Source organism: Ciconia boyciana, chromosome 5, assembly GCF_034638445.1.
Source record: "Ciconia boyciana chromosome 5, ASM3463844v1, whole genome shotgun sequence".
Lineage (NCBI taxonomy): Eukaryota > Metazoa > Chordata > Aves > Ciconiiformes > Ciconiidae > Ciconia > Ciconia boyciana.
Genome location: NC_132938.1, coordinates 3,072,413 through 3,087,397, shown reverse-complemented (window position 1 = coordinate 3,087,397; position 14,985 = coordinate 3,072,413). Strand labels below are relative to the sequence as shown.

The 14,985-nt window shown below is 47.2% G+C and overlaps 1 protein-coding gene across 1 annotated transcript in view; it reads right to left on the bottom strand.

Moving 5' to 3' along the window:
* Nucleotides 1-14,985, bottom strand: part of SLC4A11 (solute carrier family 4 member 11) — a 97,859-nt gene that overhangs the window by 57,865 nt on the left and 25,009 nt on the right. The window contains exons 3-4 of the mRNA XM_072861601.1: nucleotides 10,752-10,904; nucleotides 285-331 (exon numbers count right to left, since the gene is read on the bottom strand). Coding sequence (XP_072717702.1) covers nucleotides 285-331; nucleotides 10,752-10,904 — 200 coding nt within the window. The remainder of the gene's footprint in view (nucleotides 1-284; nucleotides 332-10,751; nucleotides 10,905-14,985) is intronic.

Genomic DNA, 14,985 nt, shown 5'->3' with positions numbered 1-14,985 from the left:
CAGCTGCAGAAGAGAAAGTGATGAATTAACATGTCAAGGAATTGTCTGGGACAAAAAAAAAGCAGTGGAACAATCAGAATTGCAGAGAAATTGTTTGGAGAACAAGCAGCACATGGCTTTTTAGGTTTAAAGACAGAGGAATTCAAGAAAAGAGGCATTAATATGCCTTCTGTTTACGCCAGTAAAACAACACCTCCCCACCCCCCCAGAGTGTTTCAAGATCCTTTTCTCTGCTTCCAGATGATGAAAAAATAACAGATTGATCACACAGCATCCCCACTTACCTTTCTTGATGTGTGCAGTAACACGCAGCCAGCACTTTCATTTTCAGCTGGAAAGGGGAAAAAAATAAATAACAAAATCAGAAAAGTGTTACTACCGCAGGTACCTGACAGGCAGCAGGAACCAAGCAGAAGGCTCAGAACAAGGTGAAGACTCCCTTAGCAGAGGATGACCTCTAGAGAGAAGCAGAGTTTAAATTTTTTTTACAACATTTCCCATTTTGGAAATGTAACCAAGCGTAGAAGCAGCCTTTGGAATTATCTGATCACTTGGGGTTTGTGTCTTGCAGCTTTTTTTGGTGGTGGTTTGTTTTTTTTTTTAGATACCCTATGTATTTTTACTCTTCACTTCTCCCCTCATCCCCCACTGCCCCCCTCAAAAAAAAAAATCTAACTCCTAATCCTTTAGGTAATCATTTAATCCAATATGCATTGTTGTTTGATAGATTGAGGCTAAGATTGCATGAGTCATGCTCGTTTGGAAACCATTCTTGTCCTCGTTAAAAAGAGTCAACAATAACATCCAGGCACTTCCAAGGGAGCGGGCTGTGAGAGATCACACGCAGTGACTCGAAGATGAGCACATTAATGTCCTGTCAACTCACCACGCTGCCTCCATAAATCTAAGCGTAAAGCAACAGAGCTCTTGGGAAAGAAAACTGCTGTTTAGAGGCTATTAAATGTCATTTAATATGCAGCCAAGATACAGGGACGGGGGTACCCGGGAAGTTCCCAGTTCAAACTTCCAAGCACCAAAATTAACATTTTCTTAGGGTATCTATGAAGCAATTTTTTGGGTATAAGCTAAAAAACAAATAAAGCACAGTTTTTGCCACAAGCCCACTCCATACTGCTTGAATCCAAGGCAGCTTCTCTGTAGCATCACTACCACCACAGGTACTGTCTTGTGCATCCTTCTCCTTAAGTCCTCATCTTCACACTCTCCAAAAAACCCATGAGACTGAGCTGCTACCAAAATCATACATGAAACACAAACAGTTTTCATTCAAGTGAGTGTAGTGACAGGATGGAAAAAACCCACTGAAGACCAAAAACTTTTCCAGAGGCCAAGCTGTGGAAAAGTACAGAGATGTAACACAGTCACAGCTATTCAGATGAGGTTTTTGCTTCCTTTCCAGATCTGGACTTCCAAATCCTAACCTATAAGGACTGCTGCAATCCCATTTCACAGGCTGACCACACATGCAGGCACCTTCAAGCCCAGCCCTGCTACTCTCCAAAAAATAAGCTGACTGAGGATGCAATTTACATGAAAACACCAGAACTCCAAAAAAGCAATTATTTTTCACACACAGAAAGCTGCTTTAACCACAACCATCCCTGATCAAACAGGAATTCAAGTCACATCCATGGTGGGGTTAAAAGGCTGCAACTCAAACCAGAGCAGAGTTGACTGCAGTAGAGAAGAAAGAAAGGATTGCCTTCATCTCCCACTAAACAAAATGAGATGGTTCAGAGGCTTTGGTTACATCACCCAACTTCTCCCAAAGTTCACTTGGATGCTGTACATGCGATTAAAACTAGACACTTAACTAGACAAGTCTGCTGGTGCAACGGTCCCAATTATTACTGCTTTTGACACATCTTTTGGAAAAAACAAGCTGTTTCATCTAAAAAATGCTATTTATTATTAAAAAGCAAGCACCCAAATAAACCAGAAACATCAAGCGTTTTCCGCAGGCTCTTACATTGGTAGTTCTCCAACACTCACTTACTCAACTTACAGCCTAATTACACATGCAGAAGTATGCTGGAAGATTTGGAAGCTATAAATATTCATTGAGGAGAAAACATGTTTTGGGTTTTCTGCTCTTGCAAGAAATAGTTCTAGAGAGACAAAAAATACCCACAAATCTGAACAATAGCAAGCATGCGCTAAAAAGACATCTGCATATCTGCAGTCTGTCCTTACGGATGCATACGAACACAACAGAAATTCATGTTGTCCTTTTATCATGCAGCAACTCTTGGTTCCTTTTATCAGTTTCAAGCATGTATCAATTTTCCCCACTGACAGCTCTCTCAGGTACTCATCTCAGATGAGCACTGAGTGGTGCTTTATCAACACAAGCAAAAACATCTAATTACATATGTCAGACTGGGGTCTTTCAAACTTCTCAAAAAAGCTGTTCTGGGTACAGAGGCGATGCTTTGGAAGGCCCAGAGCCTCATTCATCATTTAATCCAAGCAAGACACCACTCAGACTTGATTGAGGGAAAGAAGACAGACTGATATGGCCATCCCAGTTCTGGGCTGTTATCTTAAAGGCCCACTGGAGTGCTATAACATTACTAAAGGATAGTAGTAAATCCAGTAGAACATGAAAAATGGGGGGAAGGCACACAGACTTCCTTGCCTGGCTTATGAACCACCCATTTACTTACTGCAGGGGAACCCACTAGGCAATGTGGGATAAAACCCTACATGAGGTTGCCCATGACACATCCATCAGGACATGGCTTGGCTAAAGCCTAAGACCAACCACCACCAGCCTGCCACCCATTTTCTCCTCCCTCATGGCACTATCGCTGCTTCCCTTCAGTTATGGAGGAGCTGAAAAAATGCAACACCCTTGATCCTTGCACCTCCATAGAGGAGCCCTTCATGGGGACAAAATGGATACAGAAAACCATGGATTCACCCTCTACTGACAAGAAACAAACTATCCATCATACACCAGTTATGCCTCACTACTAGGAGTAATAACTAGATTTCACACCTGAGTGTCAGTACTAAGCATACTTAAACAGAAAGAAGAGGTCAGGGCCATGTAAAATTTTCATTTCTATTTCTGTCATCCTCCTTGCTGGACAAAGCAGGCTACAGAAGTCTATTTCAGGCAAGCTAGCTAGCTACGGGCATTATTCTCTCCGTCCTCACACATAGTTAAAGGAGAGCTGCCAGGGGTGGCCGACCTTATCTGTTAGGCTGTGCTCCAGGTTCTGCCCAGGGGAAAACCAAAAAGTCAGCAATGCATCTCCGACATCCCCTGGCAGCCACACCAAGGCAACACACATATCCCAAATTTCTAGGATGCATGCACACAAGCACGCAGCATTACTGAATATGCTGCTAGCAACTCATTGGGAGTTCACTTCAGTTTTAGCAACACCAATGAATTGCCAACATTGGACTAATACTCATGGCCTTGTGTCGGCACATTCAGAGCCCTGCCAGGGCACTGTGGCATGCCTCCAAATTTACTTCCTACCATCTGCAGAAGAACAGGACCCATCCAGCTTCTTGACATGAACAAAGAGATTTAACACTTGGAAGTGAGAAATGCAGCAGGAAATTTGCTGTACTCCAAAGTGGTTTAATCCCAGCTGCCCTTTACATAACATCCCTGACAGCAACCCAGAGAAATGAAATCCCCTACCTGCTTCCCCTCCACCCCCTGTTTAGATAATGACATCTTCTATGCAAAGACAACCCTGAAAACAAACCCATGGAAGAAGTCATAGACCAAAGTTCAAGGCTTTTCACCTTTTGCCTTTAGAGATCTCCTTTCACTTAAGATCCCCTTTCCATCCCTTCCCTTGTACAGGTGCCCAGTGCTGCCCTTAACACCTGAGAAGATCCAAAAGTCTTTGGAGTGAAGCCACCACTGGATGACTGCAGCATCTTCAGACCATATTTTTCTTTGGGATAAAGCAGTGAAAATTAGAGAGCCGGAACTTTTTGATTGTGCAGGTGTCAGCACATGTTACTTTAGATCTATATGCACTCCCCAATATACCTGCATGGTAAGTAGGCTAATAAATCAGAGCAGAATACCACAGTAGCACTTCCACGGTTTTCTCAGAAAAATATCAAAGATCTGGTGTAAGTGGAAGTACTTAAGGTTTGGGGGGTTTTATTATTAAAAAAAGCTATTTTATCTGGGGTTTCTTCAGGGGTCTGAGCAAATCTAAGCCTCAACCACTTGTGTTGAACCACATTGTGAGCAGCAAAAACTGTTCTGCTTTTTGAATCCGTTGCCTTAAAAAATAGATAAACAAAACTACATCACCACATGGCATGACAGGGGCTTGTTAGGAGCACTGGAGATACCTCCAACTCATCACTGGCAGTGAGGGATTGCACAAGCAGGATCTCAAGGGGATCCTTTGCTTTGCTGTCCTGCCATGGCTGTGCAGAGTCTGGACTCATCCCCACCAGACTTAAGTAATTTTGGTTAGATAGTTAGACAAATAATTGTGCAGCAACTATCCCACATTCCCATGATAGGGTGGTGGGCTGAGCTGCAGCAGAAAGCCTAAAGTCAGCTGTGTTCATCTCTCTTAAACCAACACCCAGGTTGAAGGCAGGCGGGAATAAGCAGCCAGCTGCGAGTTTCTGGAGCAGACTGGAAAGGAGCAGGCAGAGTGGGGAGGAAAACCTCACCCAAGTAATGCTCAGCATAGACATCGCAACAGCTGGGCAAGCGAAGGGCTCTCGCCTCGCACTCTCCTCTCCGGCCACCGCGGAGGAATTGGAAAGAGGCGGACAGCACAGACTGACCAGGGCTCTTGTACAGAGCCAGGGACAAGAGTGCTGAGCACTGTCACTTGTCGCAGTCCCCAACTCTTCAGACATGCACGTGCTACAAAAGCAAAATTTTTTTTTGTAAAAAAAGCTGCAGTAGGTTTTGTCATTAAGTTTGCAGCAGGGGAAAAAGGTGCATTTTTCCATGACAACTGCAGGGACAGGGCATTCAAAATCTGGGGGGGGGAAGCTGCCTCAAAGCAAACCCAAGGTGAAGCACCTAAAAGGGAGAACGCTGCCTTCGTGCAAAACCACCCGCGTTACCCAAACCCTCCCGCACCTCCCTTGGCTTCATAAGCACCACTTTGAAAACACCCTCGTCAGGAAATTCGGAGGGAGGCCATCTCCCCCCCCACGACACAATTGGTGTATCCACTTTCCATTAGAGTATAGGAAGCTTCGGGAGCCCAACATCCCACGCTGACATCAAACTGCTAAAACAGGAGTTATCAGATGGAACGCGTGGGTCAGCATTGTGCCTCGAGACATAAAAAGGACCTTGGTATTAATGTGAGGAAATGTGACTATTGTGTGCAGAATGATACCCATTCAGGCCCAGACCACTTGTCTCTGGACGCTACTCTCTCTGGAATATCCTTGGCGCCAGCATCTAGCATTTCTCCTCATCCCCTTAAAGAAAAAAAGTCATCTCGGCAGGGGCTGGGCCATGAGTTAGTGCACAGTGTTTTGCTCGGAGCAGCAGCGGCAGGCGTGCACGTGCCTGCCTCTGGAGCGGATTACAGGAAACTGTTGATTCTCCGTATCTAGGAATGATCAATTGTCCAGAGGGTGGAACAGGCTTTAATTTCTCATGAAGCATAAATCGTGTTCCATTATTTGCCCCACACACCCCAACAAAGCTACATCCTGCTTTCCAATTGGCTTTTCACTGCTATCAGGATTTTGCCTTCTTCCCCCCAAACCCACTTCAAGCACCTCTCTGCACCTAAAACCACCAGTATGAGCATCAGCTGTAAGTGACAATACATACTGCAAAAGTTGAGCAGCTACAGCTCCACAAATTCCCTCATAAATTGTGCCCAACCTTAGGAAAAAAATCCTGTGCAAACCCCTACATTGCAATCTGGGGAAAGGAGGAGAAGGTGAATTGTTTTAAAACCCCAAGCTGCAAGAACGAGGTCCAAAGAATTGTTTTAAAACCCCAAACTGCAAGAACAAGGTCCAAACGATGAAAATACTTGCCTGGCTGATTTAAGGGAGCTGCCGAGCAGGTAAGAACACCGTGACCGAGAGCAAGGCTGCAACCCTGCACACTTTGCAAACCCACTGCAACAAAAAGGCTTGCATTGCCCATCCACCAACTTTAAGGCTCAACCTAAACCAAACTGCTGTATTCATTTGCATGGATTTATTTCCAACCGTGCTGCAGATAAAGCAGAGAGGGGTTGAATCCCCTAGTTCAATGTTTCTGTGATAGCCTGAAGGGATGCAGGTATGTACACCTGCAGCCCAGGCTCCAGAAAGATTTATGGAAAAGCCCACTGTATGAAATACAAAAAGAGACAGTTGAATTCACAGCCAGACAGCACTAAGACAGAAGGGTTAATACACTTCTAGCTAGGTGAGAGAATAGGAAAGCAGTTGTAAAGCCACATATGAGCCTGCAAGCCACGAGACAGATAACCTGGTAGCTCCGAAATAAGCAGGGCTTGTAGCACACCGGTCTGGAGAAGAAAGAGGTCCCCTCCACTGCACAGCAAACTCACTGATGCTCCTCATCCTCTCTGGCACAAATTCCCAGGGAACAGAGCATCAAGCTGGATTTTCCACCTGCAGCACAGGAAAGGTAATATCCCTGCTCCTGGGGTGGAGGGTCCCTCTCTGACCTCAGGCAAAGGCGTCAGGGAGAAGGGACTTCATCTGGGACAGGAATGCAGTACTGACTCCTGCAAAAATACATACAGCAGGGCACAGACCTAATATTTTACCTGTACACATTTATTGTGACTTCAGAACAAGTCTCAGTCTAAAAACCATCCTGAGCTTCCCCCAGAAATGCAGATCCCAGGTCCAAAATCATCCAGCTTCAGATAAAGACCCACCTTCATGTTGGAGCTACTAACATTTACTGAAAACAGAAGTCTTGCCACCAAAACCTAAGCTGGAAGGATGAGAGGCAGAAGAGAATAAAAAAAAAGCTTTTCATCAGCTAGCATGAATTTTATTGCTAGGAAGCAATAAAACACCCAGGAGAAAGGACCTAAGTGTCAAGACTAAGAAACATTTTAGTGCTTAGGCATCTGCACTGACTTGGGCTCAATATTCCATGCAACAGCAGCCAATATTAATTAAAAATGAGATAGGCCATACCTTAAACCCTAGATTTCTTCAGGCTATCCCGTTTCATACACATCTGTGCGCACAGCCTAGCATTTTATGACAATGGTTAATTGTCAGAGTTTTATGGGCCGTGCTACATTTTGTTGGCTCAATGTTTAATCCCACGCAGCAATCTTTTTAAAAACAGAATTATAGTAAAGTGCATCCAATTACGCTCATAGAGAGCTGTACATCCATCATATGGAGATTAACAGCTCGACAGGATGATGGCAGAGCTGTCACCGCATCTGTAATCCCACTTACATTGCCTGCCAGCACCTAGACCCTGGGGTACCAACTCATCCCTTCCCCAGATGGATTTTTGGATCTTTTAGCCCTACACTAAGGTGGGCAGCAACCTCACAGAAGCTTGCCAGAAAAGGTCTCCAACAGGAGAGAATCTGGACACCACGTTCAGCCAAGAGACTGAACTGTGACAACCAGAACATGCACACAGAGACTCACAGATCTCGCAGAGCGGCTATTTCTCATTTCAAATCACCTTAGAGGTTTTTCCTGCTAAGGATTGAGCAAGTGTATTTAATTCAGTAAGTGCATCTGACGCTAGGGAGCAAATCAAGACAGGCAGGACTGGAGAGCCCTCTTTGCAGAGGACAGTGCATGGTCAGACCCTCTCTGGCCAGGCAGCAACTGCCCAAGCCCCAGCAAGTGCTGCAATGGGTTGCATGACACGAGAGGGAAATATCGAGCCCTCTGGCACAAGGAGGCCTTCCAGCTCAAAGGTTTCACCCAGACTGGAGAAAGCAAGAAAATGGGATGGGGACAGAAAGATGTCATTCCTACACTTGCTTTTCCACTGTGTTTAAAGAGCAGCAGAGGATCTTGTAGGATCCTGGAGCACTAGCTCCCTTGGGGGTTGGAAATGAGGTGTCTGGGGGGGCATCTTACATTGCCTAGACAAAACCTGCTCCCCCCCCCCCTTCTTTTCAGCTTGCAGTGCTTGTCTCCACAGCAAGACAAATGCTCAGCTCCACAGTTTTTTTTTCCCAGGAACATAAAGCCTAAATATAAAACAAAACACCCAGAGAGCAGCAGCAATGTAAGGACATTTCTGAAAAGCATCCCCTTGCAGAGTTGAACAAGGAGCAGTACTCCCAGATACACCTCAGCAAGGACACAGGTAAACCTCATTTCTTGAAAGAGCTTTGAAAGCTTGTTGTGAAGAGGGTTTTTTTTTCTTCCAGCAGTTCAGACTACTTCCATTAGCAGAAGAGCTTAGAGGGCTTATCTCAGCCACTTCCAGCCACCTGAGAAGTCAGCTCTCCAAGAGGATCAGCCATACCCTCTGCAGACAGAGTGATTTAGCATGTATAAAATCAACTCTGGAAGATGCTTCAGCAAAACCACTTCTGAGAAAGAGCTGACAGCCTACATGACTCAGACACCTGGAATCTGAGGAATCCTATGCCTGATGCTCACAAAGAACCTGGATTTTGGTCATGGGGGAAGAAAAAAAAAGAAAAAATAAATCTCACTTCACACCTGCCCTTATTGAAAGTCTGGGCTTTAGTTCTGCCTGAAACCCATGTTTAAAACCTCCATCTTTGCATTTGGAAAGGGGACTCCAGCACATAAGATCATTTTTCCTTAAAAATCCTAAACATGTCAGCTGAAGAAAAAAGATACAACTAATACAACAGTCACAAACATCAGTGCTTGAGGGAAATAAGGAAGCCTTTTTTGTCCTGTTTTGAATAGAAGGAAAAACACTTATAAAAAGCCCAGGAGGACACACAAGGAAAGTCAGCTTCTTCAGACACAGAAGAATCTACAGCACTTGCATTCCTCATCCCCGAACAATGCACCCCACGGCATTAAGCCCAGACTTGTCATAGCAGAGTACAGTTCCCCCTAAATCTTTCAATTAAGATGGCATTTGTAAAATTGGAAGCTTGAAAATTGCTTGATACTATTCCTAAGTTAAAGTCACAGCGGTGACTTTAACTGACTAAATCAAAAAGTAGACTTCAAGATAGTCAAGCAGAGGTCCAGGCCATGCCTATCCTGCATCACCATTTCCAATAATTGCTCACTATAGATCAATTAGGATTTGCTTGTAATCTAAAAATAACTTTGAGCAAATTTAAAGCCCTCTCCGGTACTGTAATGCCAAGTATAATCCAGAGCCCTTGCATTTAATCTCCAAAAGTGTCAGGGCCCACACAGGCAGGCTCCAGGCTGCCTTCAGCTGCCGAGAGGAAACCCAGGCTGCTGCCATGTCCCAGAGCTGCATTTTTCTAGGCACATAACGTGAAAACCAGGTTTTGCTAGCCTTCCTCCTTCACCATGTGCATTAACAGAGGATGTTAAAATGGTGTGCTAGAGGCAAAAGCAACCTCTAGAGCAATCTTGGGACTTGATTCCTTGATAACAAGCACTTTAGATATCTTCACAATTTTTGTTAACTAGGCTGTTTGGAAGTCCCCTCCACCTTGCTCCCCATGTTGGGCAAAGTTTCTAAGGCATGCTGGCTTGGCAGGGAGTACACAAAGAGCACAGTTTTGGGCAGACATGTCCACCTGCAACATTGCTGCACAGCCACCTCTGCATTCTCAGCCATCTCTCCCGAGGAGCAGCACAGCACCAGTGCCAGAAGAACCAGCCTGATGCAAAGTCCCTCCACCGATCTGCGGAGCGTTCTCTGCCACTTGCTTTTCGAGCAGCTCTCCTCTACCCCCTCCCAAAACGCTTGGCCTGTACGAGCCAAGCCACCACTCAAAGCTGATGTCTTGGCTCCCCAAGGGTGGAAGGCCCAGGGGTGCATTTTGCTGGTGGGTTCACCCCCAGCACTGCAGGCACCAGTGCCAGCAAATGCTGTCCTCCTCCCCTACGTAAAGCTGCCTTGCAGCAGGCACAGATCCCACCAAGGCATATTTAGGGGAGCTTGCCACTTGGGTCCTCAGCTGGAGCAGGTAGTTTGTATTTATAAACAGAGCATGACACACAACAGCACTTCCCTGTACTGTAGGTATAGCCGCAGGGGCCTGACCTCTGTCAGAGGTGTCCAACACACTGGTTTTCTCATTTTTGCTATCTGCCTCAACGCAGCAGGTATAGGGATTACTTGCTTCCAGACAGGGTGATTAAGCCCAAAAGGCATGCGTCCAACCCCAAAAGTCCCTCCACACTCTTTCTTCCCTTACCAGCTGCTGTGGAGAGCAGCGACTGACCCGGGTGATCCACGGCTCTGACTCACCTCCAGCATTTCAGTTAAAACGTGATCAAAAACCTCGGGAAGCCCCAGAGCCACGTTTGAGTTATCTACAGGGACCACAAACACGCCAAAAATCCTGATTTCTTACTAGAAATGTCTCTCATCCAGTGACCAGGCCACAGCAGCAAGAGCAACAGCAAGGCCCCAGGCCCCAAACTCAAGGCCTTGTTTTAAAAAAAAGGAAGGAAAAAGGAGTCAGGATGCTTCATATGGGTCACTGAAGATCTGCTCAGCAGCTAGACTTTTATTAGGCTTTCCAAAAGAAAATAAAAACAACAAATGCTCCAGAGTTTCACAGCGAGGAACGACCGTGTCTCGCAGCCCTGTTTTGGGGGGCAGCACTTACCGGTGGCATTCGGCGGCACCTCCAGGTTGACGTTGACAAAGAAGCGGATGCTGTCCCCTGAGACGATGGAGGAGTTCACCGCATCAAAGAGCTCCTCGCCCCCCGTCTCCTCCTTGGCCTCACAGCCATCATCCGTGTCGCACTTGAGGTACCCTGCCAACGACATGGGGAGGACGGTTAGCGGGGCTGCGGGCTGCGCCGGGGCCCAGAGCTGCTGGGGTGTGGGCATACCCACCCATCATGGCTGCCAAGGGCTGCAGCGAGGTCTTGGCAGCACCTGGGGCCTTGCAAGGGGCTTCTCTTATGCCCTTGTCTGGTGAGGGCTGAAAATTATAAGCAATCGCCTCTGGAACATTTTGGGTTAGCCTCAGGCGTGCGTCTGAAGGGCCGCTCTGGAGCCTGGCCGGGCGACAGCACAGGCTTTGCATGCCAGAACTGCTCACCAAGTCAATGGCCAGTTTGACAAGCGACAAATCCAAGGGGGTATGCCTCGCTCCTCTCAGATAAAAACACCACCCCACACCAGGATGAAATCTCTGACTGGAAACCATAAAAAACACCAGAAGCAAGAGTTGTACCACAGCCCCAGCCCACCCTAAACCCAATGTGTTCATCAGCTCAAGTCACCAGCAGCAAAGTCATCTCACTTGCAGTTCAGCAATTTGAAACTGAGGGAGGAGAAGGAAAAAAAAGGTTTCCAAGGAGACACCCGATATGGACAGACCGACCTGCAGATCCCCGTGGGGCAGAGGAGCAGGTCACAGGAGGCAGCAGCACCGAGAAAGAGAGACAAGTTTCTTAATTACAGCGGACAACTCCTTAGCCTTTCGCAACGCTTCTAATTAGAGTTTAACCTAGCCTCATTCAACAGCAAGCTGGTTCACTGCAACATTTTATTATGAAGCAGTTGGAGGACTCTTGTGGCATGCTCGTGTATCATGTTTAATTAGGAGAATTAGGGACATTATAGAATGTCAATTTTTACATTACCAGGATTATTCAGCAGCTTCTACCCATTTTCTGACAAGTTTTTAATGCCTAATTTGAAGCAGAAAGGATATATTTCATTAGCTTGCTTTAGGCACTACAAAAAAATGAAAAGGGTGAACTTCAAGGCAGAGGCTTGAATGGAAACTAAAATATTGATGGCTTTTTTTAAAGCCTCATATAAGCAAACATAGAGGCGGCAGCAGCTGAAAGCAGCGCACGCGGTTTCGGAGGGATCTCGAGCTGACAGCTCACCACCACAAAAAACAAGCCCTGAGCAGGGAGGCCAAACAGGAACTCGACGACGCAGGACAGGGGCTGCAGCGCTTCCTGCCACGGGCAACGTGCCGACAGGCGCTCGGCATCTCCCCAGGAGGGCTCGGAGGGTGCCAGGGGTTCAAGCCTTCAGGTAACTTCTGAGGCACAGGAAACCTGACAAACCTCAGACTAATCCCCGTCCCAATCTCTGCCTCCTTCATCTACCTGCTTGAGAGAAATAAATGTGAATCAGTCCGGATCAGAACCGTTCTGAAGGCTTCAAAAAGCATCCAGGTTGCTGCTGTCCCCATCCAGCCTGCCAGACAGCCAGCAAAACGCACTCAGAGTGCCATCCTCTGCTGCTGGTGGAGCTTCGGTAGCTGTTTCCATCCCTGCATGATGGAAACTCGCCCAAAACAGCCAGAAAGACACAAGGTGAGGAAAGCAGAGTAAACACCTGAACACCAGTGCTTGAAGTATCACGGCACTGTGGGTACGACAAGGTATGAAACATCTGCACAAGGGCTGGCAGATGTGCTGGGATTGAGGGGCAGCCTGTGTCCTGGAGGGACGGACAAGAGCGAGGCAGTGTGCCTACTGACACGGGAAGTACTACAAAGCCCCACGCAAGCATCTCCATCCCAAAGTGCCAAATCTGGGGTTCGGTTCCTCCAAAACACATGATCAACACCATAACCTCAGCAACGCAGAGCACCCACCAGTGCCGACAGTCCCCCTGATGCCAGGAGAGCTTGGGCAGCCCTACAAAGCCTCAAAATCAGCCTCAAGAATCAGGCTTAAATCCGTGATCCTGGCTTTTCTATCTCAGCCATATCTGGGTTTGCAGCCCCAAGGAAGTCGTCCCAACAGGTCTGTGCTTCTCCATCCTCCCCACTCTGTGGGTCAGATAGGAGGTACATGGGGGCAAGATGGTTCAAGCACATAGCTCAGAGAACATGGCTGAGTTTTTTCCCCACCATCCTAATGCAATTAAGGCACAGATAGGTAAAAGCCAAGCAAGGAAGACTATTTATTCCCTTCCCAAGCCCACTGAAACTAGCTTGATAAGAGCACAGCAGCAGTGGGCCCTGCAAGTGGAGAGGGCTGGAGACAGGAGAGAAGCAGCACAGGAGCTGGAAGAAGGGCAAGGGTGGAGTAAGATCACAGGGTTGGGCAGAGGTCAGCAAGGACTCTGGCAAGGGAAGCATCCTCTGTTCCTCCCTCTTTAGGGGAGGAAAGAGCAGAACAAAAGAGAGCCGAGCCTCGTGTCCCTTGGGCAAGGGACGGACAAAACACTCGGCTTGCAAATAACCCCAAACCTGGGCCGTACAGGAACTGCGCTCCCAGGCAGGTGTCTGCTTTGTCACTAAACCACCTCAAGGCTGCAAACCACTCCTGTTTTGAATCCTTCAGCCTGTTAGTTTGCCAGGCATTTTAAAACATGAGCAACTTATGCCTGTCAAATGCAGGGTCACTTTGAGGTGAGAAGATGAGCTGTGTGTGCATGGCAGATGCACCTTCCTCTCTGAGCACGGCTCAATAGCTGCCTCCAGCACTGGCAGCTGTTTTCCCCCCCATCATCTGATGATTACCGAGTACCACCCCTGCAGCTTGAAGGGCAGCAGATGCCACAAGCGACAGCAGAAGCTGCTCAGCTCCTCTGAAAGTCTGATCAGTGTTTTACAGAAGTTCAGAGCAGGATCTGATGTGGCCGTTGCACAACTTGTGTAAATATCAATCAGGTTTCCATATGGAAGCACAGTCTCAATAACACTTTATAGCCTGTGCTATGGACAGTCACTTGAGGGAGGTGTGGGGGGGTGTCTCAAATTGGCTGGGGAAGAGGTTAAGATCCCTAAAGTGGTGCCCCCCCCATCTCTATCACCGCAGATTGCCACCTTCATATGAAGACAGCATTTGCCGAAGTACCATGAGCTACATGACAGGGTGAGTCAGACCTCTGAGCACAGGAAGTGCCACTTCAGCCTGAAATACAGTCTAAAAGCATCAGAAAAAAAGATTTTGCTGAGTACAAGGCCAGAGTCAGGAACTGAGTTAAGGTTGGCTGAGAAGATCAATACAGCCCTCCTGTACCTTGAAGAACGCCTTTTGTGGTCAGGATGATCCCCCCCGTCCACCCTGAAGCACTCATCTCATAGCAAAGAGAAATGGAAAAGGCATGAAAAGCACACGAGGCCAAGGACAGCAGGCAGCACCCTTCAGTGCTGCAGGAACAAAGTCAACTCCTCACCCTGTGCAGCCGTAAGTAGCAGGTGCCTTGACCATTAAGTACCTCTGTACCTCAGCCCATCACATGCATCATGAAAATAAGCTATCCCCCCCATTTTACGCAGGTGCTGGGAAGAAAAAAAGGCAGTTTCTCTAGCCATTCCCCTCTAAAGCAACACCCCTTCCCCCGAAATTCGTACCTGGCCCAGGCCTGCCTTGCTCCAATATCTCAATATCCATCCCCAGCCTTCTCTCCTTACTCCCATCATCTTCTCAGATTCACTTCATCTCCCCAGTCCTGCTGCTATCAACCTTCTCATAACTCTGGCAAGGTTCTTGCCCTGCAGCTATTTTGCTTTTGAGCGGAGTTTTAAGAGCCCAGGGCTCTGTCAGGAAAAGCAGTGAACTGAGCTGCAGCAAATCAGAGGTGGCATTACCTCTCCCTCCACTGCCTCAGTGGCACCTGGCAGCTGCACCTGGGGTAATAAAATCAGCAGAGTAGTAGTTATCAGGAAGCACAACTTCACTCACACCATATATGTTCCCTAGAAAAGCTTAATTGCTCCATGGGAGCAGCACTCACAGCCCAGGGGCTGCAGACTTCTCCAAGAAAGCCAAAATCTTAATCAAACTCAATTTCCTGGGAGAAAAGCAGCTATATTAACGACACCATCTCACATCCCAGGATTACAAGACTTATGCCAGACACAGCCCCAGCATAACCTCTCGGTGTGCCTCGGAGGAGACAAAGCCAATCGTG